The 24579-nt window shown below is 44.6% G+C and overlaps 1 protein-coding gene across 6 annotated transcripts; it reads right to left on the reverse strand.

The window, feature by feature from the left end:
- Positions 1 to 110: 110 nt before the first annotated feature.
- On the reverse strand, positions 111 to 24579 carry mideasb (mitotic deacetylase associated SANT domain protein b). 6 transcript variants are annotated; one of them, XM_069536381.1, is made up of 14 exons: positions 20549 to 20975; positions 20317 to 20402; positions 16634 to 18429; positions 14289 to 14561; positions 13371 to 13710; positions 13114 to 13180; positions 11051 to 11193; positions 10432 to 10535; positions 8550 to 8625; positions 7575 to 7663; positions 6700 to 6843; positions 5955 to 6074; positions 4869 to 5062; positions 111 to 3818 (listed from the first exon to the last, which is right to left on the reverse strand). In XM_069536381.1, exons 3-14 carry the CDS (start codon positions 18170 to 18172, stop codon positions 3581 to 3583), a joined length of 3327 nt encoding a protein of 1108 aa, XP_069392482.1. In that variant the 5' UTR covers positions 18173 to 18429; positions 20317 to 20402; positions 20549 to 20975; the 3' UTR covers positions 111 to 3580. The 6 variants fall into 6 exon arrangements, with proteins under 6 accessions (XP_069392482.1, XP_069392483.1, XP_019965372.2 ...); XM_069536382.1 differs by lacking the exons at positions 20317 to 20402; positions 20549 to 20975 and adding an exon at positions 23915 to 24579; XM_020109813.2 differs by lacking the exon at positions 20317 to 20402 and having other exon boundaries at positions 20939 to 21052.

Consider the following 24579-nt stretch of genomic DNA (forward strand, 5'->3'; position numbering starts at 1 on the left):
TGCAACTCGAACTGAAATGGAATCAACATCAGTGACAGTTTTTTTGTATTGTTGGATTAGAGGAGGGGGGGGGGGGGGGGGGGGACACAAGACACATCCAAAACCCTGCAGAATATTTTAAAACTTTAATATACAGTGCTTCATGAATCATTACTAAAAACACAGGTGGTAAAAATCAAATCAAAACAAATAAATTACACTAGAAAAAAAAGCACTTGAGATTCCGTTCCATTTTCTACGTTAGTGTGAACCCCATATGAAAATAGCATAGAAAGTATGCAACATAGCTTTTCATCCATATATATATCTTCTAATTTTTTTAGCTAAATAAACCTTTATCCCAAAAATTTCCCTTAATGAACCATCTGGATGAAACGAGGAGGTTTACAGCTGCGTTTGTGCCGCGGCCTCGGTCTCATCATCACTGCTGCTTTTAAAACAGCCCCCCCCCCTCCCCCGCTTCAATGAGAACCCAGAGATGAGCCCAAATAAAAAGCAGATATAAATTAACATTACCAAACATGTGAACAGTCTGCAAAACGTGTTTTTCCCATTGACTGGCATACGGATAAACATTTGACCTCGGAGCAGTCACACACACACACACGCACGCACGCACACACACACACACACACACACACACACACACACACACACAGGCTGTGCATAGACCCAGGTTTAACTTGTGGAGTAACTTGTAATTGGAGCCGTTTCTCCCCCAACTCCCCACTGTGGTTTGTCCCTTAAAGGAAAATAACCCTTTAACCTATTTGTTGCTACGGCAACAGAGGCTGGCTCCGGGCCGAGGGGCTTAACGTGGAGATATGTCGAGAGCGGGAGGAATCAAAACACAGCGTTTCCACCGTCCGCCTCAGTGGCTGCTATCAGCAACAAGGTAATCAGAACAACAGGAGGCCGTAGATACACACACTGTGGGTGTGACCGGTGTCAGCACCGAGCTCTTACTGACTTCAATAACACACAGGAAGGTTTGATGTTACAGTTCCAGCAGACTTTGTTTTAATGTTTCTATATCTGCAAGTTTTTTTTTTTTATTGAATTATTTAAGTCTCACTCCCCCAACGTGAACATGAGCAGAGTCACGCCGCCCTGGAGCGACGGCTGACCCAGGTTTTAAAAGGACTCTAACAAAAAACGTTTTTCATTCAGACACATCAGATATTTTTGCTCGAATCGGTTTCACTGTGAAAATATGAGTCTGATAATCGTGTTCATTTTTCACTGTGTGTGTTGTTTTGAGAAAAACATTCTCAAATATTCTCCCTCTTTATCTTTGTTTGTTTAAATTCAATATTTTACTGTCAGATGTAGATATGAGTCTTTGAAAGCAACAGAATATTGTAAGTTTCACGTCTCTTGTTGATTCTCCGATAAACACCTGTAAACTGTGACCCAAGTATGATTTGCACAAAAGGTTTTAAGCACTAATAAAACAAACAGGACGCTGCATTCAGAATATTTCATGAATCTACAAAATCGGACTAAATTGAGGTTTGCAGTTAGTTATTCTGTTGCTTGACTCACTAATGTTTTGTAAGTAAATGATTTATTGTCAACAACAGTTTGTGGAAGGTGTCAAATGTAAACTGTGAGAACGTGTGATAGAGGTTGATATGCTTCTCAAAACTAAGGCAAACGTCGTATGTCAGAATTCAGTTTGGTTTGCAGGTAAGAATGTTGCTGCACTTTAATATGAACTATTTGTCATCAACAGGAAGTGTACAATGTGGTAGAATTCATCATTTCTAATTTAGCGATTCTTAACAGTCTGTAGAGTGTCAGTGATGCTGGGTGATGTGTGGTTTACAGTCAAGTACTTTTACAATTATTAACAGTCTGTGTTAAACAGTAGATGCTGATAACTGGGTCAAAAAGCAAAGAATATTTCTCTTCTGAAGAAGCTGAATCTCCAGTGAGATCTGGGCTGAGGTTTCTTAGGGTCAAGAATTTGTCTTCTGCCTTCTAAAAAAAAAAAACTGTAATATCCTGTGAAATTTCATTTTAGTCTCGACTGAAAACTCCCTCAACTGTCGCGGTGGAGAGGAAACGTGTTGATGTCTGGTCTCGAAGTTCAGTTTGGTTCACGGTAAGTTTCTGCTTTTCCAGTTTGTATCAGTAGATTATTCTTTGTTATGACCAAGAAAAAAAAAAACACAGTCGCTTCTGCCTATTTATTTCCAAAAACTGTTTGTTGAATGAGTTTGTGCTGTTTGTTGCCTTTCACCGTGTTCTGTGCATCTATAGAGACCTGCGGAGACGGTGGCTCCGATCAGTTACTGTGTTGACAGCGAGGCATCCAGAGCAGCCGGGCGCCACATAGAGAGAGGTGGGAGAGAGGGGAGGGGGCTGGGCGCTCTGGTAACAGGGGGTCAACTTGTTCTATTGCGTTTCTGCCTTTTCTTCATATCTGGCTTCTCCCAAAAACATCCCGTAGGTATAAACAGGCAGCAAGTAGCATTATTTTAGTTTTTTGTTTAAATAAAAAAAAAAAAAGAAGAAAAAGTTATGGACATGTACGGTAAAAAGCGCTCAATTCAATTGCAGCCAAAAACAGAATATAATAATAATAATATTAATAATAATCATCAACAAGAACATTCACAAAAAACAACAACAATAACCATACATAGCTACACAGGCAGAAAAAGTAACGTTCACCTGTATATATATATATATATATATATATATATTTATATAAAAACAACAACAACAACAACAGTGTAAAATTGATTGTCATTTCAAGATAAAAATTATCAAAACATCCAAGGCATCAACCGTGAGGAACAAACGGTGAACTGTAAAAAGTGACGAGGGGGAGATTCACAGAACTGAAGCCCAAATGAACAACTCACAAAAGAGACGGGACCCATTTGGTGCACATCATGCGTCTGAGAAAGCTTTTGGCAGCCTCGAGTGCAGAGGAGCGGCGGAACAGAGGCGACAGGCTGCGCATGCCATCCGTCCGTCCATCTGTCCGTCTTAGTGCAGAGAAACCAACAGCGAGAGCCTCCTCTGATTCGCCTCACCGCCTCCAGCTGTCGGATTTCAAAGTTTCGTAATGTCAAAACGTGATGACAGTCGAGGACGCAGCTCGAGCAAATGCGCGTTGTGGCTCATCCAAGAGCTGGAAAAAAAAAGGAGGAAGGAGGTCGAACAAGTTTCCACGACGGACGAAGGAAGCGGGGCGAGACTCAAAGTGCTGAGGAAGGCCGCGGCCTGGGCGTAGAGGGCAGGACAGCGCCGAGAGGAGCGGCATGGCTTTGATTTGACCGAGCCCTGTGACCAAGAGAGGTAACTCCTGAAAAGCTTTTCAAGCAGAGTAAAGGGGCGTTGGTGAGAAACACACACACACACACACACACTCACTCACACAGTACACACACATACACTCACTCCACACATTCACACTCAAACACGTACGCAGGAGGGAAATCTGTCCCTGAATGTGCCAAGCAACGGAAGTCGTCTTGTTCTGCAAACTGTTCACCGGAGGAATCCTTCGTTCCTCCTCTGATCCCAGAGAACAAGCCATCAACAGTCAGCGTGCGCGACCTTCCTCTCACTGCCAGTCCTCGTCGTCCTCGTCATCTCTGTCTGACGAGTCGTCATTGGTGCTGTCCCCGCCCACCTGCCGGGTCCCGTTGTGCCGCCGAGCCGCCAGGACGGCAGCCGCCTCGGCCGCCGCCTTCGCCGCCGCTCGTTCCTCGGCCTCTTTCTGTCGCAGCGCCGCCGCCTTCTTCTCCTGCTCGGCGTGGCTCTTCATGTGAGCGCTGCGACTCTTCACCTTGTAGAAAATCCTGCAGGAGGAAGACGGAGCAGGTCAGAAGTGTTTTGATGGAAATGTTGTTACGAGGAACAGAGTAGAAAAGAAAAAGCAAAGAAACTAGCCGCACATCCGCACCTGTTTGTTTTCATTATAAAACTAGAACGACCTCTGTCCACAAAATGTAAACAGGAAGCAGGTTGTCTACTCTGCAGCTTGTTGCTTAGTTACAGAAAATTCCATAAATGAAGCGGTGAAAAGTTGGACTGACGACGAGGTCGTGGTTTGTTTTATTTAAATTTGCCAACACCTCTGCTCAACAGCGTTGAAAGTCGAGTCGTGACCATATAGAAACAATCAGGAAGTGACCGTGTGACTGTGTCATCGTTTTAGCCTCGTGCTGACTAATGATTCATTCTGCCTGAGCAACAGTTCAAAGCCTGGAGAAGTTCCGTTTACAATTATGAGACAAAAGTCAAACATGTTGACATATAAAGAGACTTGACTCATTAACAGGTTAAACAGATCAAAGTCAAATGGAAGTGAAATGATCCTATGAGTTCTACACATGTGCAGCCACGTGAACTGGGACAAACTTTTCTGTATCGTCTGAACCCTGTGACGACTGTAAGTGTCTGATAAACCTGAGCGGACTTCCTGTATCGGTACTCATCAGACTCTAGAGGTGGTAGATCTATAATGAGCACGCTCTGAGCAGGGGAAGTATTTAAACTGAGCGTTTAGTTCTTGTCATGTCACTGGGTAGAGTCGCATCAACGAGAGGTGCGATGCTCTGTCTCTGCTGGGCTTCTGTTGCTAGGACACGGTTGGCAATAACAGGCCTGGTCTTGCCGTGCTGTTGCTTAATCAAAGCACAGCAGACACCATGAAACACTTCCACACTTTTATTTACCAATAAGTGGACAACAGCAGGAGCAAGGGTTCCTGTAGGAATTCTGCATTTTACATGTGCACAGTTCAGTGTAAGGCTGCTCCTGTAACTGAAGTAAGTTCTGTCAGCTCTCCAACAAGTAAACAGAGTCACAACAGCGTCTCCAACACGACAACAGTTCTCTTCACCAACCTGCCACATTTCTTGCAGGGGAACTCTCCCTCCTGAGCCGCGGAGCCTTTGTTGACCGTCGCAGGGGTCGTCCGCCGCGCGCTGTCATCGTGGCGCTGTTTGGAGGCGGGCGGATGAGGGGGGTGGATGACCCTGGACAGAGGCTGCTCCCTCCCCACGTCCTCCTGGCCCTTCATGATCAGGACGCTCCCAGGCTGCACGCACAGTAAAAACCAGAGAGGTGCAGTTAAAAACAACAGCTCGAGTTTAACACAGTCACTGAGAGCAATTAGGACGAAGATAATGAGCCTGAAGCTATTTTACAATCTGCTTTTATGTCGGATAGTGTTTCAGTGGCATGCAAACGTGTGCCAGTAAACAAACACATGGACACACAGTTAAAGTACGCAGATATAAATGCCTGGCCTGGAACTTACAACAACAACATGTGTGCATGAAATGGTGAAAAGCTGTGGAAATACCAAGGAAAAAGATTTCTTGTTGAGTCATTGTTTACTGAGGGACATAATGGGGAGTTGCACAATCCAGAGAAGCTGACATCAGCCAAGTTCTCCGCTCTGAACTTCCAGCAGGGGGCAGCAAATCCAACATACGTCCACCAGGACAACTGGGGCAGAGTTCAAAAGGACACAAGTTTGAAGTGTGACTAGGACAACTGAGGATTCTCCCAAGGGTCAAGTCACGCTCCTCTGAAAGTCTTCTTTTTTTTTTCTTGCTTACTTTGCTGTGGAGGCTTAGGAACGTTATTTTTGTCCTGCACGGATTTGCACTTTTTGTCTGCACTGGGGAACTAGTCCAAAACATCTTGCAACATCTTTACTGCAGAAACAAAGAAATAATCTGTCCAGCTGAGAATTACTGTTGTCAGTGAACGTGACGTGATCAGGAGCTATCATAGTCACACATTATTTTCTCAATATTCATGTTTTATACAGGAAATAAAATCAGTGTATTAAGTAAAAAAACCTCGGACAATGATAATGGGACCTACAGCGTCTTTCTTTTTCTTAACTGGTGCATGAATGAAATCCAGCCTTTGGTCTCGGTTCCTTTACAGTTATTGTTTCTTGATCATTTCACACTTACGTTCTCATTTGGCTGCAGTGAGTGTGTGACTCTGGTGGAGCCGACATCCTGTTTCCTGTCAGCTGACCCTTCCCACTTCCTGCTGTCCTCCTCCCGCTGGGGCTCCAGTCTGTGAGAGACCTGCAGGTCAAGGGAGAATGAACTAATAAGACTCTGGGAGAGAAAGCTCTGGAGCAGATAACTCAGATATACGTAAGACTCTGAAGAGTGTTATACATGTGTGTTATACATGTGTGTTATACATGTTACCTTTCACACGGCTGCTTCCTTGTAAAATTTGCTTTTTTAATTATATGCAGTAAATGTTACGAGAGAGGCGAACGTTTAAAGATGTGAACGTTTCAAACTTGTTACTATATAAGCACGTAGCTTTTGCACAGTTACCATGACAACCGGCAAAACTGTACCTGCAATGTTTCCATGGTTGAAAGAAATATCTGCATCAGTTTTATTGCCTGAGATACAAAATGGTGGAGTGTTTTTATTTGATAAATGAAAATCTGAGCTGGCTTTTCTTGTTTTTCTCTCTCTGCAACAGAAAGTCGGTGGTTCAATTCCCAGATCCTCCAGTTTGCGTGTCTAAGTGTCCTTGGGCTCAACACTGAACCCCAAATTGTCCCCAGTGTGAGAAGTTGATATGTGAAGTAAACTATTTTGATTGGTCCTGATCACTAGAATAGTACTTTACACTGTAAATGCAGTCTCTAGCGTTACTACAGTACATGTAACATTACATTCAACCGACCTTCTGGTCTGTCTCCTCCTCTGTGGTTCTGCTCTCCAAAGGCTCCGCCTCCCCGTAGATCAGCGTCCCGTTGCGGCCGATCTTAACGTGTTTCTTGTACGTGTAGTAAAACTCCACACACTGTGCTACTGTCTTTGTGGTCACCTATCAAAAACAAACACAAACACACACACACACTGTTACTGGAGTTTTAAGTAGCTACAACCACAGTCATGTGCTGCACGTGAGGAGCAGGAAAATACATGAACTCTTTGAACAAAGAACCTTAATTGCAACTGGGACTGTAGATTATCAGTTGTAATGTAACGTGCAGATTATTTTGTTTTATCTTTAAATTACATGTAAAATCATCAGTTCAGACGTACGAAAAAAAACAGCAGCAAATGCTTCCATTTGAAAAGCTGACATGGTAAAATGTGAAGGCACTTCTTCAATTATCAAAACAGCAGATCTCTTCTATTGATCTACTTTCACTCCTCTAATTGAAAAGATCAAATTGCAGTTTCTCAAATGACAAAGGCCTAAAGCATATTCATGAATTAAACTGAAACTCTTTAATTTGGTGGACTGGCAACTGAAGACTGTGAAACTTGATTTAATTTGGCCGCGGCCATGCTCAGTGAAGTGGTTCGGATAAGAACATGAAATAGTTTTCCTAAGCGGTAATTGACTGTGACACAGCAAATGATCAAATGGGAAGGAAACATTGTTCCAGAGTGACTGGATTTCCATTTCCCCGCCCCGCCAGAGGGAAGGAATGGATATCATCAAGTGCTCACTGTTAAACTGGGACGTTCGAGAGTCGTAAACATGACTAGAATTAAGAGTTTTTTTAATTTTACAGACCTTTTGTTCGTTTGAAAGCTCACACGTACCTGTTTCTGCACCATGAAGAAATCCTTCTTGTACGTGGTGATGCCTTTGTTGAACTGGCGTCTCTCAGCTGCCGTCCAGCTGTCTGATCCTGAGGGAGGAGACGAAGACGACAGAGAGACAGAGGAGGGACAGATGAGGAGAGAGAGGTGCAGTGTGTTAGTGACTACTTTAATTACATTGTGTGTGTGTGTGTGTGTGTGTGTGTGGGCCCAGACAAGTTCAGTCCAACCCCCCCCTTGAACCCACACGTTCACTCAAATCACTTGATTAACAATGCTGTTCCTGTCTTCTGCTCGGGATTAACCACATACAGTGAAAACCCCTCCCCATTCCCCTCCTTGCCTCATCATGCTGACCCTGACAATCCTCCACAGTCCCCCCCACCCACCACCACCACCCACGCCACACTCTCTCTGCTGCAGCTGCCACAGCTCAGAGGCAGGGGCTTTGAGATAATTCATCACTGTTTGGTCACAATAAGTCAGAAACGCTCTCTCAGATTACGGATGTGTTGCACAAATACAAATACAGAAGTTAACTGTTTGTTTCATTTGCTCTGAACTTCTTTGAGCGCCAGAGGGGTGGAGTTTATCAGTTAAGGAGATAAGGAAGCAAAGAAGTTCTGACACCGACAAGTTCAGTCAACGTTCTGTGACTGGTAGTTTACTCGTCAATCTAGAGCTTTAATTAACAAATGCGATCATTATCAATGGATCTGCTGTCGATATCGATAAAGAATGTCCAAAATACTTAAAAGTACATTTTTTCCATCAACGTAATGTCACTTCAGACTAAACAAACCTGGAATTTGGGAGCATTTGCTATTTCTTTCTTGAAATCAAATATCTAAACAGTTAAATTTCTCTTGGTCAATAAATTGCAACTTTCAGCTGCAAATACATCTCATCCAGTCACAATTAAAGAAAACACAATAAAACTGAAACACCCATTAGTTCTGAATTCATGTGACTTGCCTGAGTAGTGGTAGTCTGTCAGATGATGAGACTTGGGGAAAATTGGATTCCTCAGCATCAGGAGCGACAGAGCAGCCTGAAAAACAATATTTCAGATGTGAATTGAAAATGAGGAAACTTTACGCATATTAACTGCACAACAGTGACTCCTCTGAGCCTTTATGCAACAGGACGCTGCTGCCAGACCAGCTGACTGTGGCTTTGATTCTGCTTTATACACCTAGAGAAGAAGAAAAACACTGAGCCATGAATCTCGCAGGTCACTGGAGAGTGAGATAACGATCGCTCTCATTTTCCTGCAAGTATCAAGTACCCGGGTGCATCATATTATGATGATGATTCGCCATCTGGCACTGTCAAAAAAATGACTTTGAGGTGTTTGAACTGTCTCACTGAGCATAGATGTTGCATGTAACTGCTGCACAAAGGCAGCAGTTAGAGCTGGACTGCTGCAGAGAGTGGGTGCTTTGACAACCCCCCCCCCTCGTAGTTTCCTTGACAACACTGGACCAGTGCTGGTTGCTAGGGCCTGAAATCTTGCTGCTTTCAAGTACGGCTAAGAAATACGTGCTAACCCGACCACATGCATGGAAACCAAAATACGTCTGAAACAACAATATGCTGCACAATGCTGTAGATTTCACCTGGAATCCTGGAAGTAGAAAAAACATTTCCCTCCTCAAGTTAGTGACATAAACCATTCTATACTCATATTGTCAACCATACCTGCCTGTATACTTACAACTGTCTCTATATGCATATATATTTCAATATGTCCTCATAAACAATGCACAAATACAGCAAACATTCTTGTGCAATCCTCCTTTACTTTTCAGAATTTAGAGCTTTTTTCCATGAAAAATAAATTTACCTATGGATCAATTTAAAAAAACATTTCTTGACAGATAGTTCATCTGCCTCCCTCACACCGCTCTTTGACAGCATGTGCGGCTCCTCTGCTCCACATGCAGCAGCATCACTCTGCCTCTGGCTACATTTACAATTGTTTCACAGTCCCAGTCATCTCAGGTCGTCTCAGAGTTTCAGTACAGAGCAAAGTGAAATTCTGCATATCAGTCACTGTTGTTCACTAATCACTCAGAGCTCAGATAAGGTTACTGGAGAGGCAGCGAGTTAAAGCAGGAAGTCAGAGGCATGTGCACTGCATCAGCCTGATTACATTAAACGTAACGTTTACACCCAGCCGGTCATTCATCATGTTTCTCCTTTCCCACGTATCGTATTTTTCTAATTGCCACCTGCATGTTTTCAGTGAGAGAGCAAGACATGAACAGCGCCTTATCACTTTTTGTTTTGTTTTTTGTCCTGGTTGGACTTGGATTGAATTCTTGACCAGGAAATCAAGATATCAGGTTTCACCGACAGGAATCAAACTGTCTAGTTTCATAGATTTCGGTGAACCCTTAACCTGCTTATGGAAACCAGCTTTAGCACACATACACACAGACACTTGTGCAGAAAGTAAACCGTAACCCAGTTACACTGCAGTAATGTGTTTCTGTCCAGGTACAAAGCATAGTCATATAATTCTATGACGACTCTCACATACGTGACTAATACAATCATGAGTCAACTGTACCTCACATTGTGAAAACAAAAAAACGTATAAATTAAAAATACTATAAACTATTGCAATTTTGATCCATCATTCCATCAAGGTGGGGATAAAATGTTTAACATGAAGATTTCATTGTTTTTCACGAGTCAAGTTAATCTTTAAGAGAACAGCAGGTTTGTGGGTTAGAAGGAAACGTATATAAATAGCTGTGTTTGCTGAACACAAGCACCCATTCATTTTTCTTTTTAATATTGTGAATCCCTGCCCCCGGCCGGTCAATAAGGATTGTTCTGTCACACTCACCATTATGTCGCCTTTGCATTCGTACAGACAATGGTGAGCTAACTCCTGGTTGGTGCCTCCTCCACACAAAACACTGGAGCAGGCCAGGTGCATGAGATCTTCCACTGAAAGAGACACAGATCAATTATGACCTCTGTTATTATGTTGCATACAATGGTGACAATGTTTTATAAGTTTTTAAGAGAGAGTGAACATTCAAACTGTACTTAACAGTATAAAATTTGTAGTTTTATGTGATTGATTAGTATTAGTCAGCACAGGTCACCAATAGTCCAATAGACGCCATCACACCCAGACCTACAACCCATGTTGACAGTGTTTCAGTGGGTTCTATTTTTCAAACACTGTTGGGCCTTTTTCCCATATTAAAAAAAGTCATTGCATCAGCTCGATCATAAACTGTTGAAAACATCTCTGAAGTAATAAGAATAGAGAGATACTTCTGTATTTTGCAAACAAGGAAATGACCGACTTGAGTCTCAGACTGAATTAAAACTGACAAAAGAAACTGGTAGGCTTATATGTGAAAAAAACTACACGCCAACGACCAGTCTTCCATATGTATGCCCCTTGTATCAGGTGATGATTGTGGAATACTGTGTCAGGTATTTACTCTTACCTTTCTCATGGAAGTCAGGTTTTCCCTGCAGCTCATTCAAAGGAGACCAGACCAGATCAGCACGATGGTGATCCAGCTCGACAACTGACCGCTGCCTCAGCTCTGGCACCTCTGCCTGGTACCGCGACCCAATATTTATCCGTCTGGAAACAGGACATCAGTGTTAGCCACGGGGCTGGAGACGACTCAATTTGGATTTGATCAAACTCTGCCTCTGCTGTTACGAGGCATTTATTCACTCTTAAATATTTCAGGCAAGACACTGTGTATAAATATCAAGTGAAGCTCTGGATTTATTCCTGAGATAATGTTCCGAGCTTTTCTTTCTGCCATGATCTTTAAATAGTCACGGGGAGATTGTGCAGCCTCTCTGGCAATTCCTGCAGGGTTTTGAATTCTAGCTCGTTACACAGCTCACTTGTGCTTTCAGCATGATGAATAAAATGCAAATGCCTTTCATCATTTGTAGTTTCAAACCGAATGAGCTTCAAAAATCCAATACAAATAAAAGGCTCCTGGAAAGAAAGGGCTCCGACCCATACATGCAACTCAAAGACATTTTTAAAGGGGCTGAAACCAGATATCACTGTGATGTAGTTGTGAAAATCACGTTGCATTCACACAGATAATCTCTTTCTGTCTCCTCCCTCCCCTGCATTTCCATTGGGCTGCAGGCCAGCTGACACACACACACAGCCGAGAGAGTGTGTGTGTGTTTGTGTTCTGGCAGCCTTCCCAAGGGAGGACGGGGTACTAAAAGTTGGAACTCTGATGCCTCCCGTTTGTTTGGGAGTACACCAGAACCAGTTGAAGCCATGATTTATGGGAAACCTCACAGGCTCGTCCCTGACTGACCACTGAGCAGCTGGCACCTCTCATGCAACAGCTTGCACAACAAACCCCCATAAACTGCACCTCACTGTCGATAAAACTAAAAAAAATACAAATATTCATGCCCTTACACTCCCCTTCTCTGCTTTTTTCATAAACATCCAAGCTATCAAGGGCTGTGTTTACATTTATGAGGACTGTGCAACTAAATGTCTTATTTGCTTTGGGTTGTTTACTTTGTTGGAATCTACTTTGCATTTGAGTATATCTGAGAATAACCTTTCAATTCAGATTTTGTTTGAGTTATTATTGTTATTTTTCTGCAGCATCCATTTGATGTATTCACGTTACATCTCTCTGTGGTGGCTTTTATTGTTAGTGGCGGAGTTCACCTGTTCACCTACCTAAGTACCGGTACTGCACTAGTTCATAATAAAATAAAACAATTTATCCAGAATAATGTTGATGATAAGTGATTTTTAATGAGAAAGGAGAAAACAAAAGCTGGGACCATGCATGTGGAGTACCAACAGTTTAAAATGACAAAAATAAAAATGTCTGCGAAACTTTAGAAAATTCCACCTGGACTTCAGTGGAATGAAACAATGTCAATATTTTGGGCAACACCCAGAACAGACACACCAGTTACTCTTGTGTGATTCTGACCAAGTGAAGCTCAACTCCTGTTTGCTGTAGCATTAAACCATGGGTGTCCTCAATCTTAAGTACTGAATGTGTAACGTCAACAAAAGCCACATGTTTAAGATATGTGTCCATTCTTATCAGTTCCCATCTGTGTTCGAGCTCAGGCACAGGCCTAAAAAACAGCCATTCGTTTTCAAAAAGCTTTAAGGCTTCCATCTGACAGGTAATATGGAGATGTTATGACAGGATGCATTTTGCAGGGAGACATTAGGCAGCGTCGTTAGATCAGGAGGTGGATGCTGCCACTAAATCTGACCATGGATGACAGGGCAAAAGATTCCAGTGGTAACAGTGGTGAAGGGGAGGGACCACTTTAAAGGATGGGTTTAGAATTTCAAGAGGTCTGCACTCTCTTTCAAGACATTTCATGATTCAGCCCAGTGTTTGGGTTTGAATAATTGATTGCAGAGCTACGATAATGCTGCGTGGAGTTTGAGTGGCCATATAATTTATCTGAAAATGACACACAACCCCCAAACCCAGCAGAATGTGATGATTTTTGGGATGTGGAGAGGAAAAATACTCACGGCTCGATGCTCACTGGAGTGACCTCGCTCATCGCAGACAGAACTGGGGGTGTGATGTCGCAGCTGTCTGCGGGCGACAGCAACGCAAGATCCACTCAGTGACATTATCATAATCACAGGGCTACATCACAAGCGTTATTGCAGCAACTTTCATAGTTCAGTTACCAGACGTTTATTGCCTAATGTTTGAATTTACATAGTCCAGATGTCCTGGCGATAAATCAGTGAAGTCGTATGAACTTTATTTTTCTACTTACTAGAACGTAACAGACTGCGTGTGGCCGACTTGGGCGTAGCGGGCGGCGGCAGGCCCTGGCTGCCGGCTGCAGCAGAAGACAGGAAAGTGGAGAAGTAGAGGCCCGAGCCTTCGCGGACGGGGCTGAGGATTGGCGGAGGTGTGTAAGGGGGCATGGTGAGGGGGTTGTCGGCCAGCCGTACAGGGGAGCGCAGGTGGCTCTGGTAAGGTGTGATGCTGGAGTAGATGGGCGGAGCGATGAATAAGCCCGGTTTTGGTGGGGGGATGAAGAGGGGCTCAGGCCGGGGACGCCGTTTGGACTTTTTTCCGTCGTCGTCTTTCTCCCCCTCCGTGCCGCCATTCTGGTGGGAGAAGATAATCTTGGGTGAATTTAAAACAGGGGTCTTTGTGTGCACTGTGATACATGATTTTTAATTACACATAAAAACACATACACCATCAACAACAGTTGGCTTGGGACATCAGAGAGGGAGAGAAAGAGGAAACAAGGAAACCCAGTCCTTATCTGTACCGTACATAATGTACAGTATTGCATTGCTAAACCCTGATAATCTGCCTGATCTGGGACAGGGCAAACAGTTCACCAAAGCTCCCCCCACCACCACCAACCACCAACTGAAGGACGGAAAGACAGAAATGTGTGGACGACTAAAATGGGGGCAGGGGACACATTGAGCATGGTGGGGGGAAGGGGCAGTGTTTTAGTGGGGCGATGGGGATTTGATTGGTTGAAGGGTTCAAGGATTTGATAGCTTGAGTTCAGACAGGAAGGAAGAAGAATGAAGAAGACTGAAATAGAAGGGTATAACCCTCAATTATTTGTTCTTTGGTAAACAAGGTCCGTTACAAAATGAAATTGCAAAACTTGCTGGCACTGCAAAAAAAAAAAAGACAGAACAGATGTCTGTTGTGCACCGACCTGCTCTGAGCTCTCTGACAAGGAGTTTCTGAGTGAGCGTCTCCGTGTGACAATGACCGAGGGTTGGTGGTCTGCACGGCCGAGGTCCTGGGGGTTCGAAGGCCTCGGGGGCCAGCCTGAAGCCAAGGCCGCTTCATCTCGGTCAGGGGAGGAGGGTTCCTGCCTCCGCACCGGGACAGACACGGGGATGACGAGCGGCAGAAGGTTGTCGTCTCGCTGCCGCTTGGCGTTCAGACCCTCTGATGCAGTGGGACTCCACGGCCTGTGGGGCTCCTACATGGAGAATGAAAGTTGTTTTGAAATGGATATAAAATAAGAACACATGCAAATGTGTTTCAAGAACCCTGCAAATGTATGAAATCGATCTGAAAACTTAAATCAATGTTATCTGTGTGTGATTCTTAAGAAAATAAATCCACAAGTTCCAGACTCGAAAATATGAACACTTATTGTTTTAGTCTTTTATGACTTTTAATCTAGCTTTAAAGTCATAATGTGCAATTTTGTGATGTTTCACAAAATGATTAATCCAGAGAGTAACACTATATTTCTTTAATGAAAAATAATGATTACAGTTGCAGCTTTAAACCAAGGAACAATATTACATCTTTGATCGTTTCAATTCCTGAAGGGGGTCAGTGACGCATCAAACTTGGTTATTGTCACAGTTAAAGACTGAAATGAAACAAAAATCTAAAAGACAGCTTCATCCTGTTGTTCCTCAATGCGACATTCGAAACTGCAGCTCACACACACAAGTTCATCATCAGCTTTTAGGTGACACATTTTCAAATTCAACAACTATTAAAATCCACGTGTGTAGCTGATTCAGAGAACAAAGCAACAAGTGAAGAGGTTGTAATCCCCCAACAACTTTAAGTAAATGCAGTTTAGCACAACTTACATAAAGAAAAAAACTCAATAAATCAATTTGGGTGGAGGTTAATTCATCTGGGGCAGGATGCCAAATTTAAGTCAATAGAATAATTTGGAAACTCTGCAACCTTGTTCCTCACCTGACACAAAAACTTAATGTGTAAAGAAAATTAAGTCAATACTCAAGATCGGGGTGTCAATATGAGTTCAACGACTGAGATGCATCCCGACAGAATCCATACACAGAAAATAAACTGCAGTAAAAAGCATTTCAAAATTAACCAACAAGGACACATTTTGAAATATCCCCATGCCTTGGATTGCACTGGTAGGTGCAGCTCAGGCATTACATGCATGTAAAAGAAACAGTCCGGGAGAGAATTCTTCACATTTTTACTTTTAGAAACCATAATAGGTGGGCACCAGCAGCTTCAAAGCCCTCCGAGCCACCACATCAGAGGGCAGCTGTAGACAGATGCATTCTGTTGCTGCACACTGCATCTACATGGGGCAGACAGGCATGCAGCAGTGTGGCTGTGCTGGATCTGTGCTCATTATCGCTGGTGGAAAACTCCAGCCCCTGCACTAGGGTGGTGGAGGACAGATATTCTGCTGAGCACTGCACGCAGGGCAACCCTGCACCCCTCCCTGTATAGAGAGCAAGAGAGGAGGGAGGGGGCAGACAAGGCCAGGCTGGTGTTTCTCTCCTTTGATGGGATGGGGGGAGGTGTGCAGGCATGTAACCAAACACACTCTCTGTATGATCAGCTACCCATGAGGCAAATCCAGGGCGCTGAACTGCAGACACACTGACTCAGGGCTGTTTGGAAACAGGACTTGTTGCACAATCGAGACATTCAGCAGATTAAAAGTATATGACTACACAAGGCAGAGTTAAGCATCATTTATTAAGTGGTTTGTTTTTGTGAGGGCGGAAAAGTCCCAAATGAAGCTGTTTATAAAGTATACATTCACCCCGTGACAACATTCAGCATGTTAAGACTTCTTCAGCCACAGATTTCCCCCCACAAGGCAGAGCAGCTCAGTTTTTGTGGTGCACACTTCATTGGGTGTTGATTACACTCAGCATCTCTTCCAGCAACACGTTAATCACTAACAACACAAGTTTTGGCAGAATTTTCTTGGCAGCTGCATTAGGCTGTTTGTTTCAGCTCCCACTCTTGTTCGGGGAGCTAAAGTCCCAATGCAATTATACCCTGAGATAACACTAGAGAAATACATTTCTAGCTCTCACTGAGATGTTCTCAATTAAAGGCTTCCAGCATGAGCGGCAGGTTTAGATAAAAATGCCCATGTAATGATTGAGACTAAGAACATTAGTCCTTTTCTATTTAAGGTTGTTTGTTTGGTCTTTCAGCTTGAGAGGGAACAACTGAGCAGTTATACAAGCACTAAAAGGGGAAATGGCTGAACATTCTCACAGTTTCCCAATAACAAAGAGCATTTACCTTGTCAACATGTGATGGTAGAGACTCCATTTCTGAGGCCTTCTGAGCAAGTGTCTCGAGGTTGACCTCCTGGGACACCCTACGTTTCCTGCGTGTACTCTGGATGACGCCTGTCGGGGCTGCCTGGATGTCACGGGCCCCGTTCTGAGAGACCTGCAGCCCTGTTGCCGCTTGATCCGCAGAGACAGAGAGAAAAGGGTTGTCTGATGGCGCCCCTCCTTCCTTAGAGAGCCGCCGTGATCTACGAAGCTGCGCTTGTGATTGAAGCTGTGTCTGGGGCTGGGACAGGGGCTCGGACTGGAGAGGGGGCTGCAACGGGTCTGGCGACTCCTGGGGTTCAGGGGTGATGTCCTGGATCTTTGGGGGAGCAGGGGCAGAGGACTCCTGGGAGTGTACCACCACAGGCTGTGGATGGGGGTGCGGGGGTGCATTTCGAGCACCAGAGTAATAGTCAAGCACATGAGGGTTTTGTTGTTGCAACTGCTGATGTTGCATTTGCTGCTGAATATGCAGCTGTTGCTGCTGCTGTTGCTGTTGTTGCATTTGCTGCTGCTGTTGATGTTGCTGTATCTTTTGTTGCTGCTGCTCGTGCTGTATATGTTGCTGCTGTAGATGTTGCTGCACGTGCTGTTGATGCTGAATGATTTGTTGCTGCTGCATTTGTTGATGGTGCTGCTGCTGCTGAATTTGCTGCTGGATTATGTGGTGCTGCTGGCGCTGTATTTGCTCTTGCTTCTGCAGCTGCTGTATCTGGTGTGGGGGTTTTGCCTGTGTTGAGTAGTTAGGAGGGTTAGGTAGGGTTGTCCTGTTCCCCTGAAACGTCTGGTAGTAAGCTGGCAGGTGCTGCTTGGGCTGACCAAAGGCCAACTGGAAGGGCTGCAAAACTGAGCTTCCTCCTTGGTGGGACTGTTGGGTGTTCAGTGCCCCGGGTTTTAAGGATTCCTGAAAGGCCTGGGGCTGCTGCTGCTGCTCCCACTCCATGCCCCGAGCCTTAACTGCATCCCTGTAGGCATCTGTGGCCCCTAGAGGCTGCTTGTCTGTAGCTCTGTTAGCAGGCTGTTGATGCGGCTGCATGCCTGAGGTCTCGTGCATCGACTTCGCAAACGCATTCTGGGTCCTTGAGTCTGTTAAGTTAACTCCACCCATGTAATTGGAAAAGTTTTGTCCCCAGTTACTTACGGGGTTCCAGGAGGCAGCTCTCTGCTGCTGGGACAGGGATGGCTGCTGCTGATTGGGTTCCTGGTGGGCCCATTTCATCGGAACAGTCTGCTGATAATGACCCCTGCTCTGGTCACCTTTATCTGGGCTGAAGATGACGGAGTTGAGGAACATGTGAGGGCCCTCTGGATTGGAGGTCACGGTACTTGCCGCCTCGCTCTGTCCAGGGTCTGAGGCAGTGGCCCCTGTGACATAGTAGGACCCTTCAGGGTGCTGAGAAGTCTCCTTCATTGCTACGCTTTGTTCGTTGAAAAATGTTATGCGTTTTCCCGTCCTTTTGGCGCTGGGTTTCTGCTGGGCTGGTACACTCATGACGGGCATGAATACGCCGAACCAGCCAACTACTAACGCTCCACCAAGTGTCACTTGAATATATCCAGACAAAAAATCAAAAAGGTAGCCACAAGTTTAAGTTTAAGCCGTGAAACTATTTTGAAATCAGTATGAGCAGGGGCCAGGTCAGCCACAATAATCTTCTCCTCCTCTCTGAAGTTCTTTGTGACCCATCCAGAGGTCCTTAGCCTGGGGTGAGTAGATCTGAGGAGGTCTGCGAGTTTCTCTTATTCACAGGCAACACCCTGTATGGAGAAAATGGCAGAGGTCAAGCATTCAGCCGTCAGAATAAAGGGGTAGCCACAGGGGGCTCTCATTGTCATCCTTGCTTCAGCCATGTAAAAACCTGCTGTTTGCTTTTTCAACAATAGTCCTCCACTGAAAGGTATCAAGTGTGAGAATAGAGGGTAGTGGTACGTCTAAGCGGTGTCATTCACTTAGCTCACATGACACAGGGATAGGGTCCTGCATGCCGGCCAACACGTACACTAAAGTTTTTGGCATATACCATTCTTTAGGAAGGTAGTTCATAAAATAGCCAAATCAATAGTTCCCGGAAATGTCATCTGAGGATGGAGCTGCACCAAGTTTAATGACGGGCCGTGAAATCAGCGCTGGAAACATGTTCAGCAGACGGACCATGGGTTTACAATTGAGTCTCACTCTGCAACTTTATCCCTTTTTTTAAAAAAAAGCTCAACTGACCTGTAAGGGAGAGGATACCCTCTTTTCCCACCAGACAATCTCAAACTGACTGAAAGCTGAATGTGAAAGAAACCTTTTTTTTTTTTACAACTACATGAGTCATTGAGGAGAAGGGGAAGTTGTGCCCTTTGAACTGTGGCTGCACACTTCGAAAGGAAGGGCAACTGAGAGTGAGCAAGCATGAGTCATGCTGAGAAGATCTACGCAAGGGGCTAAAAGTTAAAATGGCCTTAAAGGCTTTGATGAGCCTGAATCTAGAACCTGACAATTGCCATAGTAACCCGTTGTGATTATCAAAAATATAATTTAATGGCCAGGTTTTGCAGCAGATTTGGACACGGCGCTGTCTGCCAGAGCTGAAGATGCACACAGATTGCCACGGTTTCTGTTAAAATTGTAAACCCTTGGTCCATCTGCAGAGAGCGAAAATGTTGCCACTCTTTTGCAGCAGTCAACAACCTCAACAGAGAGAGAGAGAGAGAGAGAAAGGGTTTTTCTTCAAGGTTCACCACAAGCGGCTGCAGAATAAAATGATTTCTCTAGATGATTGCATGAATTATTCTACAGCTCTGACAACCTAGAAAGTGACTGACAACTGTCACCCTTTGCTCTGGTGGCCTAGTAAAACACAAGCTTCTTAAAATAGAAAGCTGCAGCTGTTCAGATCGTGCAGGGGCTCAGGGGGGAGCACTGACTGGGGGGAAACTGCATGGCCCAAGCAGTGAGGCTAAAACTAAGTGTTTGTGTGCATCAGCAGCGCCATGTGATGTTGCACATGCATAGAGCTGTGTTGCCAGAGAGCAGTGAAGACCCCCCTCTGTGGAAACGGTGCATAGAAGGAAATCAGGTTTTGTTGCACTGCTTTGGAGCAACAACAAAAACACACAAGTGCTAATTACAGGGCGACCATGATGTGTGAGCACACTGGCATCATGAGGTGAGGGATCATCGTGACGCATCACTAGTGCAACCTTACACAAGCCCGGGCTTTAGCTCTATAATCACACTAACACGTTCAATTGTCTTAAAAATAAATGTCGAGCGCCATTAGCCGCACTAATCCGTCGCCGAATCCTAATTTATAAACCAGCCCCGTGTGTGTGTGCGAGGCTCGAACAGCAGCTTGACGTTCATGCGGCCTGGCTGCACGATGAGGAGACATGGAGAAGGAGAAAACATGCCCGATGAGGAGGACTCTTCGCGGACCCCCTCCCCTCCACATCACTTTCCGTGTACCAGCCAGATCAGCGCTATTTACGAGACACCCTTTGTTGCAGAGGACGGATTATCCAGTCACTAATACCATGTCCCCGTGCAACGAGCCAACGGTGCACACTGCATGGCACAAGTGTGGCGGCTGCATGGCTCGTAAACAAACACCACGGATCGATCCCGCTTGTAAACACGATCAATAACACGTCACATGCCTTCCATCTGACTGGGGCGTTAAGAAACATCCTCCAGCCGCGAGACGAGCCCCGTGTGGAGGCTCCGATCGTCGCCCGGTGAGTCTCTGCGGGGTAAACAAAACTTTTTGTCAGTGTCAGTGCGGCCACCGTGGAGCGTGCACCGCGGAGCACGAAAAAACAACGCCGTCAGCAGGTATCGACACCGCGGCTCCAGCCCCCCCACCCCCGAGTCTGCCCTCTTCCTACTTACCGTCATGAAAGCTGCTACTCGCGGCAGCTCGAGCCCGCAGGATCGCACCCTCTGCCGCGGCGAGCAGCTGCGCACAGGCCCGCACAAAACCGAGCGACCCGCGACGATGACTGCATGCATCACATCCCCAAAGGTTGACTCATGCTATGCTGCTGACCTCACTCATCGCTGGTACTTTTGTATCCCCCCCTACACCCCTCCTCCTGGAAGTCAAGAGGGGAAAAGAAGGGGGTCGACGTCGGTGCGTAAACAGGATCCTTCCCGGTTGGAGACGCGGCGCTAATGTGCACGAACGCCGCGATGCCGCCGCTGTCTGCTGCGCGTTATTGCACAAGGGTTGCACGGTGTAAGGAAAAAAAAAAACAAAAAAAAAAACACACGCACACTCACTGGCGATGCGGCCTTTTCGATGTGCGACTCAGTCTGTGTCTCTGCGTGTCTTGTGACCCCCCCCCCCCCCTTCAACTTCCATAGCCACAATCTCGGAGGCCACACCCACTTCCATGGCCATATAAGGCCTTCCTCTGACACGCACCGCACCGTAATTTACGGAGCAAAGTCCCCATCAGTCCATGCGGGAAATTCCTGCACACATGGGAGGACCGCGAGGATGGAGGGGAAATTGAAGGGGAGAGTGGGGAGAGTGGGGGGGGGGGGGGGACATTCACTTTCTATTCACCTTCAAATTCTTCTTCTTGTTTTTTTTTTGTCGTGGTTTTCAGATGAAATGATGAAATTCGTTTTCAGTTCGACTTCACGTGGCTGCAGAAATGAGAAGTTTGGAAATATGTTTCTGTGAAGAGTTTTCATTTGTGCAGTTTCAATATCTTTCAAAGTGCCTGTTTATATTGTGTATATATATATATATATATATATATATATATATATATATATATATGTATATCCTGTTTTAATTGTAAATGTTATCACTGTGTTTATAGTTCCTCATGTTTAAACTGCATTTTAATTGTTATTTTAATCTCTGTTTTGCAGTCCCCTGTACTAGTGTAACAGTATGTTTCCCCATCGTGGGAGCTAAAGGTTTATCTTTTCTTAACTTATCTTATGAACTGATTGTTAACTGTCTATAACTGTAAAATACAAGTTCATTACACACCGACAGACCCTGATTTAAGATAAGATCCTTTATTTTATTTAACAATGGGGGGATCTCCAATATTACAGCAGCAAGAGTCAAAAATAGACATTAGTAAGTGATAATAAGTAACATGCAATACTTCAGTGTAAGGGATATAAGAGATATAGAAAAATATGAATGGAATAAAACTACTGTACACAACGGAGAAAGGGAGGACCCTAGTTGCCATCTCCAATCATCTCTGTTTACCCAAGTGATATTCTTGAATTTTAACGATACTTAACAGATTATCATTATCGCTTAAAAATGATTTCAATAAAACAATAGCGCATTGTTGAATCACAGTTAGAAGGACAGAGTCTCAGCAGTTGATTGTGAGAGGAGTAACCCAACCAGAAGTTTCTTGTGATGAGTGTGCTTTCTCTTTATTTCCTTTTTAAGACTATTTGCATGTGTTTCCTTAAACTGCAGTGCATTGAGCTCTCAAGGGCCACTATAAAAAGGTTCAGAGCTTTTGTTGTTGAAGACAGTCACTTGGGATACTGTTATAATCAGTGTGAGTTTTGGTTTGTACCGTGTGTTGACATGCGTTTCACTCAGGACGAAATGAAAGCGTGTGAACGCAGCCCAGATATTGCAAGGTGAACTGTGGTCGGCTCAATGTGGTAACGTCAAACAAATGAAACACTAACATGCATTCTAAAAAAAGGCCTTGGTGAGGCAAACAATCTGTTTAAAGCAGCTCTGACACAATTACAGGATTAGTTAGTTAATTAAAAGCTGAAACAATGAGTTAATTTCATTCAAATATATTCAGCAGTGTCTGCACATATAAATGTTCATCACTAGACTGCAGAGGCAGAGGTGGACATGTCACAAAAGGTGTAAATACTGAAATCAATGATGGCTGCATTCCTTTTAGCTGTACTGCGCATGCTGACTCAGGCTAATGCTAGGCCTCAATTATACTCCCTTGGGGATGTGCACACAGGCACCATGGACACGTACTTGTTCTTATTATATACTTTCTAGTCTCCTTTAAATCCATTTGACACATACCATGTTCACTTGTAACGTAGCGGCCACACAAACACAACAGAGTGTGTTATTTATTGACAGCTGAGAGTGACTCGGTCAATCTGGGATACTTTGGCTTCGTTTTTTTTTTACAGTGGGCGGAAGCTGAAACACACCGTCCATTAAGTCTGTGTTAAAACACGTAAGCTTTTCCGACTGTTACCAGTCAAATAAGACCAACACGTTAAGAAAAGTAGTGAATATCATATGTCACTGGACATGACCAAGCATGTGCCAGTCAGACTGTGCACAGCTGTAGTCTCTCTGCTGGGCTCGCTCTCCTCTCTGGCCCTTAAAATAACGTGCAAAGCCCCAAAACATTCACAGATGCAGTTGACAAGAAGTCGAGTCAGGCTGACATGGCTGCCTCTGATGACACTGTCACTGTGCTGGGAATCACGGTTGGAGTGTGTGTGTGTGTGTAGTCATTTTTGTTACCTCTTTGGGACCTTTGCCAGCATAAACACTGACCTTACATTGTCAGGACCAATACACCTCATGGGGACCAGAGCCAGGTCCTAATGAGGTATACCATTTCTGAGGTCCTGGTTAGGGTTAGAGTTAAGTAGTAATAGTAGTAAGTGAGTAGTAACTATGTTATAGGTTACAGTAAATCAATACAATGTACTCACACACGGCTCTCTCTCTCTCTGTGTGTGTGTGTGTGTGTATAAAACAGTGTTTTCGACAGATACCTTTATCGATAAGTTGATTATAGTTTATTAGTTGAAAGATAATACATTGCCAACTATTAGACAATAAATTCAGAATTCATGCACACAAAAAGTGCCACAGATTGAATGGAGTCAGTTTCCAACATGTGATTTGCTGCTTTACTGATTAAATCTTTCAGTATTGAATATTGTGGGGAGCTTTGAGCTTGTGAGACATGAGCAATGTGAAAACAAACTTCCGGACAACTTAATCATAATTTATAGAGATTCTTTTATAGTGATTATAATCTATCACCCACTCACAGTGAACTTAATGTTTACACATCCTCCCACAAACTCCAGAGAAGAGCAGGTGGAGATATATTTGACTTCACTGAAGTGTCAGAGTCACAGAGCAGGAGGAGGAGGAGGAGGAGGAGGAGGAGGTGAAGCTTCAGTCTTATTACAACACACACACACACAAACACAGCTGATCATTGTGCAGTAAAGCATCAGAAACAGCATCGCAGTACTTACAGTAAACTCTGCTCCTCCATGACACACACGGGCCTTCATCTCCTCCTGTGTGGACGTCACGACCAGCTTCACTTCACCAGAGAAACCTCAGAAACTTTCCTTTGATTTTCCAGATTCCTCCACAAGGCGTAACTTTCTCTGACACACTCTTTGCTAGCAACAACCGGCGCTGCAGCCCGCGTTCATCATCTTTGGTAGCGACTGCACGGCGCGACTATCCACAGCAAAATGCGGTATAAAAAAAAAACCCACCAACAACAACAACTCACCGTTGAAGTGTGAGTTGTGTTGACGAGGTGGATGAACACGAATAAAGAAAAGAATAATAAAAAAAATCGGCTGCTGGAGGGCGCGTTCCGTTTCTGATTCACCGGAGCTGCCTTAACGGCTCCATGACACCTAGATGCGGGAGGAGAGGGCGAGCGAGCGGCAAGATGGTGAACCCCCGCTGCACCGGAACTCTGGGGGACACGATGTCGCACTTTCGTCACACCGCCTGAGCATGTCACGCGATTGACGTTTCGTTACCTGTGTTTTAACGATGAACAGATGAACTCGGAATCAGATGTGACATGCTAATTGGATCTTAGCCTAAAATAAATAAATAAATTAAAATGTCGCCCCCCCGCCCCCCCCGCCCACTGCCTACCGGGATTTAAGCGCGG

This window comes from Paralichthys olivaceus, chromosome 12 (genome assembly GCF_024713975.1).
Source record: "Paralichthys olivaceus isolate ysfri-2021 chromosome 12, ASM2471397v2, whole genome shotgun sequence".
In the NCBI taxonomy this organism is placed as follows: Eukaryota; Metazoa; Chordata; class Actinopteri; order Pleuronectiformes; family Paralichthyidae; genus Paralichthys; species Paralichthys olivaceus.